Here is an 8,945-nt window from a genome sequence, read left to right on the forward strand (position 1 = left end):
ATAACAATAGGACACCCATCATTTTCACTTGTAACAACTAAATCAACTTCCTCGAAGCATCAAACTAAAACCAAATATCAATGCAAACTTTTTCAAGAAAAATAATCTTTTAATTAATAAAGTATATTAACTAGTATGATACCCGTGCCAAGCACGGGGGCAAAACTTTAAAAATTTACTTATTTTTGTTTACAACATAAATAAAAATTATGATGAATAGAGTAACAAAAAACGCATGATAAAAAATAATGGTCGATTTTTAGAAAATCAAATAACTCATATAATTTCTTTTCGTGATATCTAAACTAATGGTCAAATTTTAGGAAATCAAACTTACGATTTATTTACATATGATTATAGATATTTAATGTTTAACTTTATTTAAAAACGATACTTTATACGGTTCACTAACCAAATATTCTACATATTTAGCTTTGAACTTTTCAATCAAAACAGGGTCGGCCACAATCTTCTTGACCTTAAAAGATTTTTCGTACATGCCAGAAGGATCAACATTGGTTTCAACCTTAAAAAGATATGACTTATCAACCAGATCACCAATCTCTTCTGGAATATCGGCCAAATTACCCTAAGTTAAACAATAAAGATAAAAATGAGTCATAAAGTACAAAGTTTATAAAAAAAATTAAAATTAAATAACATATTTGCATACCAAACCTATAATAAAAAATTATAAAAGAATTAAATAAATTTAATTTAATATATATACCATCCCAAAAGCTTCGATCATATCAGCACAAGATTTATTGAATAGATCGGTAGCATCACGATAAAAAATGAGAAAGGTAGCAGAATCAGTATGGTCAATAACTTTGACCTTAATCATGTACCTAAGTTTATAGTGAAACATAGATTAATAATAATAATAATAAAAATAATAATATGAAAATAACCTTGGAGAGACGTTGATGACATGCTTGTTGCACTTAGGACAAAAGTACATACGCTCATCTGGATAAACTTTTTTATTACAGGTGCACGCAGTGTACCACCATTCAGAACCATCGATAAAATTCACCGTACCAAATACAGCAAATGTCTTTTCCTGAAATGTTTTTGATAATCTCAAAAAAATTTACGGCACATATAAAAATAATATAGAATAATAAGACCAATTTAAATTATATATAAACACCGGAAAATACAGAGTTTTTAATTATCAATTGTGTACTACAATATGTTGTTACCCTTACCACACTACAATCCTTAACTCCGTCAATAGTTGTCATTGGCGTCAAATTGAGAAAATCATCCTCATTGCTAATTTTAGAAGTATCTTTTAATAGAGAAATACCAGGTGATGGAGTAGCACTTTTCCCAAGCATCCTACAAAATAGATATATTAAATCTCTGACTTTTTAGTCGGATAGTATATAAGCCTTTTTTAAATTGGTATGAATATATTGAGGTTACTATATTCGTGAAATTTTTAGTTTTTTCATGTTGGAGTGAACAGATCCATCTCATATTAATATATATGGTAACAAAACTTCATATTTAAAAAAAAACTCATATATATATATGGGCAAAATTTATACGAAAATAAAAAATCAAATACGTATATCAAAGGATAAGAGATGGAAATGAATCTAGCACAAAAAAGTTACTTGTTTTTATTAAAAATAAATTTTTTAATAATAAAACAAAAAATATATATGAAAATTAATTTGAAATTAATAATTTAATTATTGCTACCTTTTCTTGAGATCAACCGCAGATGTGTAAACAGGATTGAAAACCAGTTTAGTGGCGTATATGGTGTTTTGAATAGTTGGTTGACCTAAAAATTCAAAATAAAATCATATCAGTCAATTATTTAACATTTATATATATATATATATATATATATATATATATATATATATATATATATATATATATATATATATATAAGTTAGTGATAGTATATTACATGAATGATATTACCTTGGAACATTTTGACTTTGGCCAACAAAACAGCAACGACAGCATTATCTGCTTCACCAGATGCGATAAAAGCGTTCAACTCGTCCGCATAAGGTCCAAAGAGTGTAACTTTGAAACAGAATCTGATATATAAAGACATAAGTCAGTAACAATTGAAATCAACATTAAAGTATAAAATATTATTTTAATGATAACGGTTATTAAAATATATATATATATATATATATATATATATATATATATATATATATATATATATATATATATATATATATATATATATATATATATATATATATATGGGTTTTCTAACTTAGACCCTAGTTAGGTCTAAGTTAGCAAGGTGCACCTTTTCAATTGGACCAAAATACCCATTCTTTTTAATTAATTAACCAAAATACCCATTAATAGACGCGGATCCAGTGTCGCGCACGTACCGAAGGACCATGGTTACAGACCGTTGATTTCCATCAGACAGCCAAGATCTGATCTCATGTAGACTGTCTGATCAATCCGACAGCCCAGATCATCCTTATCCATCAGATTCCAGCGCGTGCGCCATAATGGATTACACCCTGGAGAGAGAAAAAATTGCTTTTTAAAAGTAGGACACGTGTCACACAATGGTTGGCTGGACGTGATTTTTGTTCATTTAATACTTTGAACTCAATTATTTCGTTGTAAATTAATTTTTTTTTTTTTTATACCAAAATTCATAATTTTTTTTTCTACAAATAGAGACTTGGTTCGTTTGATTTGGACACCGAAAAAAAAATGCAATTTTTCACTACCTTAATCTCATTTTTTGTCTACTAAATACGTTACTTGTGTGTTGTAATTTAACACGCACCACTCAACCAACTCACTGAAACCATTATACCAGGAAAATAGTAGATAATATTCTTGAACTTTTGGTATATTTTATGAAATTTTTGGAGACCTGAAACTATTTTTAGTTAATTAAATGAGATAAAACGGTAATTAAAAACTAATGTTTGCTTCTGAAACCATTTTACTGGTAGAATGGTTGCACATAGTTGTATTCTGAAACCATTTTACTGGTAGAATGGTTTCAATGAGTAATTTATTAATTGTGTTTGCTTCTGAAACCATTTATCTGGTACAATGGTTTCAGAGAGTTGTAATCTGAAACCATTTTGCTGGTAGAATGGTTTCAGTAAGTTGATTATTAGTTATTTGCTTCTGAAACCATTTAGCTTGTAGAATGGTTGCACATAGTTGTACTCTGAAACTATTTTACTGGTAGAATGGTTTCAATGAGTAATTTATTAATTGTGTTTGCTTCTGAAACCATTTTGCTGGTAGAATGGTTTTAGTAAGTTGATTCTTAGTTATTTGCTTCTGAAACCATTTAGCTGGTAGAATGGTTTCAGAGATTTGTACTCTGAAACCATTTTCCTGGTAGAATGGTTTCAGTGAGTTGATGTAAGGTAGTGAAAAATGAGATTAAGGTAGTGAAAAATTAGGTTTTTTTTTCTGTGTCCAAATCAAACGAACCAAGTCTCTATTTGTAGAGAAAAAAAAATTATGAATTTTGGTATAAAAAAAAAAAATTAATTAATTTACAACGAAATAATTGAGTTCAAAGTATTAAATGGAAAAAAATCACGCCCAGCCAATCAGACAGCGACACGTGTCCTGCTTTTAAAAAGTAGATTCTTCTCTCCAGGGTGTAATCCAGTGTGGTGCACGCGCTGGAATCTGATGGATTCGGATGATCTGGGCTGTCTGATTGATCAGACAGTCTTGATGAGATCAGATCTTGGCTGTCTGATGGAAATCAACGGCCTGTAACCATGGTCCTGCGGTACGCGCGCGACACTGGATTCGCGTCCATTGATGGTAATTTGGTTAATTAATTAAAAAGAATGGGTATTTTGGTCCAACTGAAAAGGTGCACTTTGCTAATTTAGACCCAACTGGGTCTAAATTAGCAGCCCCATATATATATATATACCCATCGTAGTTCAGCTCTATAGGAATCATCTTTGATTCGCTTCCATTTCGAGAATAAACCTTTTCAACACCCACAGCTTTCAAGACTCCCATCACATCTATTATATCACATAGAAAGGTCTTAGTTTTATAGACAAACGAAAGTTTATTTAATTTTATGCTAAGTATATATTATAGACAAACCTATCAAATAATCGGTATCATAGTTATCATTAAAAATCTTATGAGGTTCACATAATTACATATTAAATTAAATGGACAAATATATGAATGTAAATATATACGGCATAAATGTATCTGGTCCTTTTTATGAACACCCGTGCCAAGCACGGGCTACAAATTTGTCTGAATGTTTTTTTTAATAGGTTTAATAAATATTGTGTTATTTACGTATTATTATTTTATTTTATTATTATTTTATTTTATAATTAATTTTTTCCATAAACTAAAAGTTTATTAAAAAAGGAAAATAGAAAATGGGGACATGGCTTTCAGCCCCTTTTGTATCCAAAAAAAATAATATGGGGACATAGACATAACTCAGGGAAAGAAATAAAAATAGAGTAGACATAAATCGAACCGTCGATTTTTCCCTTTTCCGCTTCGTTGATTTTCCTCCAATTTTTTGGTTGGTTGTTTGGTTTTGTAGTTTCCAGCCCAATTTATATCATACATAGGTCTAGTTTCCGATTCAACCGGTCGGACTACAAAGTTAGCAATCACTTTTATTTCCTTCTCAAATATAAAAGTGGCATGTCTTTAATATTTTATAAACATCACCCTGTATATATGTTACATATTAAACGTGTTAGCAAAATTATGTGTTAGCAAAATTATGTTAAAAATAAAAAATGGAAACTTATCATAATCAAATAGCCATGTGTTTTACATGTATAGGGATGTCAACAGGATAAAGATTGAGCGGAGAGTACATCATCACTTCCTTCTCCACCATCTAAAAAGATCCGATCATCCCCATCTACAATCCCATTTTAGGGAATATTCTTTCGCATCTTCATCCCCATAGATCCCCACAGTTCACACGGGACACATCAACATTAAAAAAAAAAAGCCTTAATTGCACGTTTGGTTCCCTTATTTTAAAATTAAACTTTTTGGTCCCTCTATTTTCACATTTTTTACAATTTTGGTCATAACTCATATTTTTTGCCCTAAAAGTGACGATTTTTTTGTCAGAAGCGGTGAATTTTGATTTTAAATGTGATATTTCATCTTTAGATTTAATGTTGGAGAATATAAATCACCTTTTAGAATGCCAAAAATCACCATTCTTAGAAAAAACAAAATATGGGTTGAGACAAAAGTTGCAACAAATATGAGGCGGAGTCTTCAAAGGGTGGGGGATAGAATCATGTCCCCATCTCCAAACCTCCATTAGGGGGACTTTCTCCCCCATTCCCGCGAGAGAAAAATTCCCGTCTTTGGAACCGCAAATAGAAAAATCTCCACGGGATAAAAACGTGAATAATAAAATTAGAAACACAATTAATAATTGAATATAAAACAAATATATTTTAGAATTGATCTTGAAATTTGACTTCTCTAATGTGAATAATATTAATCATGGTAAACTCACTTTATTTAAGTATATAATTTAGAAGGACAACATCAACATAAAAATATTACACAATAAATAGAAGCAACTAACACAATTTTAAATGCATGACATTTTTAGTGAAGATTTTGTTTTGAAAGTTTGAACCGAATAAAAATAGACCCCCCCGTATAAATTAGCAACGAAAAGGTCATCATATTAATATATATATATATATATTAATGAGTTAGAAATATAAGTCATGTATTAATCTATGAGTAAAAATAATATATGCTCTCATATAAATTACAAACAAAAATGAGTAAAACTATAGCCACCCGTATAATTTTTTAAAAAAAAAGCCTCCAAACAAACAAAAAAGTTAAATTAGTCTTATAATATCTATAGTAAAATAAACATGAAACATAAATAAATTAAAGAAATTTCCCGAATATAGCTTATATTATTTAATTGTACACATAAATACCCTCCAAATAAAATAAAAGTAGATCATCACATAAATTATTAAAAAATTCAATGTATTAATATATGAGTAAAAATAGAGGCCCCGTATAAATTAAAAAAAAATCTATATAAATATTACAGGGGTAAATCAAAACTCGTCCAAATTGCAAGGGGGTAAACACCTATTATCCCTAAAAAAAAACCTCAATTCTAGCAATTTTTTAAGCAAAATTGTTGATCAAGTCTTCATATTATATATTTTTCAAATGATAATCATTGTCAATTGCTATCAATACTAAGTCATTAACTCTTTTTTGTAACATAATAGAGCAGCAGTAAAACTTCATGTTAAAATCTACTACTATTTTTTTTTTTTTTAAATCAATCTCTTTATTTTGTTAGAGACCTATTACCATGTAAATTTTTTTTGAGGCCCCCAAAAATTGGAGGCCCGGCTGCGTAGCTCACCCTGCACTTGTGCAGGGCCGACCTTGATATGACTATAAGTATCGGTCTCATATAAATTACAATAAAATAAAATAAGCCTTGCATTAATATATGACTAAAAAAAATAGGATAAAAAAAAATATAAGTCATCATAGTAATATATGAGTATAAATATATGTTTTGTTTAATTTTTTTAAAAAAAGGGTGTCGTATTAATATGAGTATAAATATAGATCATATATAAATTCATTCATTTTATTTCCTTAATATAATTTATAATAATTTTTTGTTTAAAATAAAAACTTAAACTTGTTTTTTGTTAAAAAAAAAGATATCCTGCAAGTAAAAATAATTTATTCGAGTTTTCAAATTATTTGAATTTGTAATAATAATGATTTGAATTTGAATTATTTCCTTTTTAAATATGCAACTTAAATGAAATATTATATTTGTCTTTTTAGTGAAAGTCATGTGTACATGATCATTAATTGAGACTTAAAATTGTCCTAAAATATATAGCATGTATGTAGCTATAGATTAATATACACAATTTTCTCAAAAAAAGAAAATACTCTCATAAAATCTTAATCAATTGTCCACAAATCCTAGCTCAACTGGCAGAAATGTCGAAATTGCTAGTGTCGGACGTCTGGACCGGGGTTCGAACCCCGGTCACTCCACTTTGTGTGTGTGTGTGTGAGTTTTCAATGACTTTATCATTTCGTCTATCAACCAAAAAAAAAATCTTAATCAATTAAATGTTAATTATTAATGTTTATCTGAAAATCTGATTTTATTAATTATTAATATTATATCTTTCAATTCAATATTCAATCTATTAAAGGAAGCCAAAAAATCTTGACCAAAAAAAAGGAGCCAAAAATTTCTTAAAAATGGAATCAATTTAATGTTATTTATGTATGACAAAAATAAAAACAAAGAAAATCAACAAAAAATATAAAAAAAAATATTTAATCTTTTAATTAAAAACAATGAATCTCATAAAAATTCATTCAATTATAAAAAATAACAAAGAAAATATTTAATCTTTTATATTTTTATAAATAAATTCGTTTATTTATTTAATTTTATTAAAAAAAATTAGTTTGTTACGCACTACACAAAAATTCGAAGAAAATATTTTATAATTTATTTATTTTATAAATTAGTGAGGTACCATTATTTATACTTGAAGTTAAATATATTTATAAACAAATTTGTTTATTTATTTGAATTCATTAAAAAAAATTAACATTGTTACATCCTGTATGAGAATTCATATAAAATATTTTATATGTAACCAAAAAAATATAAAATATTTTATAATTTATTATATATATATATATATATATGGAAAATGCTATTTAGCAAGAATTTTTTGATGCAAGAAAGAGAAGAATTTTATGTGGCAATATTTGATTGGTCAATTTATAATCACTCTCTCTCCCATGTATGGTTAGCCAATTTTTGATTGGTCAAATTCCCTAATTTTGTGGATTCTTCTCTTTCTTGTATAAATATTTCTTACTAAATAGCAATACTATATATATATATATACAACACATTTTCATTGAAAACACCTTTCTATAAATTCGTTATGATATATTATATGTATAAGAAAGATTCTTAAGAAAATCAAAATAAATGGATGAAAGTTAGTATTGAAAAAGTAAATTATATTAAAGCAATAACATAATCTTTCAATCAAAGCAACATCATTTCTTAAGCTGTGAAATAGTATTAACAATATATTACACCTTTTCTATAAAATAAAAAATACACATTACATCTTTAAAATTAATTTACACTCAAAATACTTGTGAGGTAGATTAAACATCACTTAAAACTCATACATTATGATCAAAATGTATCTGGTCCAATTTCTTTAGAGTTCGCATATCATTTATATTCTTCTTTTGAGTTCCACATCTGCAAAAATTGAAATGAATGATGAGTATAGATTAAGATTAAGATGAAAATAAGATAAATTGAAAATAATACAAAGAAAATAACTAAAGAGAAAAGAGATGGAAAATGTGTGATTTGAATGTTCAACCAAAGACCATTTATATAGGAAAAAAAGGGGTATATAAGTAATTTTATCCATAATATGCAATTAAACGGATTAATAACAAATATATTGATTCTTTTTTCAGTCAATGTCATCTTATGACTTTTTGTAGGAAATTTAATATTTAACACACAAACTTTACTAAAATAAACTTTGAAAACTTTATTAACTTTTAAATAATTTCGTGAATTATTATTACTATTATAAAAATAATTTTACAAATATTTTATTTATATAAAATATATAAACTAACTACAATTTTTAGAATTTGTTTTTAATTATTTTCTCTATTATTTAAATTGAAAAAGGAAATAAAAAAAAATTGAAAAAGGAAATGGTAGAAAATAAATTTATAAAAGATAGTATCAAGAATTACGTAAAGAAAAATTTGTGATTGACTAATCATGATTCAAGCATTCTAAAAATGACCTCACAAAAAAAAAGTTTTTAATTCTTTCCTTTTTTAATAAACAAAATAATTGC

At 27.0% G+C, this 8,945-nt stretch overlaps 1 protein-coding gene across 1 annotated transcript; it reads right to left on the minus strand.

Annotated features, from left to right (window-relative positions):
• Positions 1-37: 37 nt before the first annotated feature.
• LOC123913035 (replication protein A 70 kDa DNA-binding subunit A-like) lies at positions 38-4,879 on the minus strand. Its single transcript, XM_045963646.1, has 10 exons — positions 4,814-4,879; positions 4,108-4,144; positions 3,926-4,022; positions 1,948-2,069; positions 1,717-1,801; positions 1,215-1,347; positions 915-1,066; positions 731-851; positions 413-589; positions 38-64 (listed from the first exon to the last, which is right to left on the minus strand). The coding sequence occupies exons 1-10, from the start codon at positions 4,877-4,879 to the stop codon at positions 38-40; spliced, it is 1,017 nt and encodes a 338-aa protein (XP_045819602.1).
• Between the last annotated feature and the right edge of the window lie 4,066 nt (positions 4,880-8,945).

Source organism: Trifolium pratense, linkage group LG1 (assembly GCF_020283565.1).
Source record: "Trifolium pratense cultivar HEN17-A07 linkage group LG1, ARS_RC_1.1, whole genome shotgun sequence".
NCBI classification, from domain to species: Eukaryota; Viridiplantae; Streptophyta; class Magnoliopsida; order Fabales; family Fabaceae; genus Trifolium; species Trifolium pratense.

Coding starts and splice junctions, on each gene's coding strand:
- LOC123913035 (XM_045963646.1), bottom strand. CDS start 4,879: ATGGTGGAGAAGGAAGTGATGATGTACTCTCCGCTCAATCTTTATCCT. Junction 852..914: donor GTCATCAACGTCTCTCCAAG/GTTATTTTCATA, acceptor CTATAAACTTAG/GTACATGATTAAGGTCAAAG. Junction 65..412: donor CTAAATATGTAGAATATTTG/GTTAGTGAACCG, acceptor ATTTGGTTTTAG/TTTGATGCTTCGAGGAAGTT.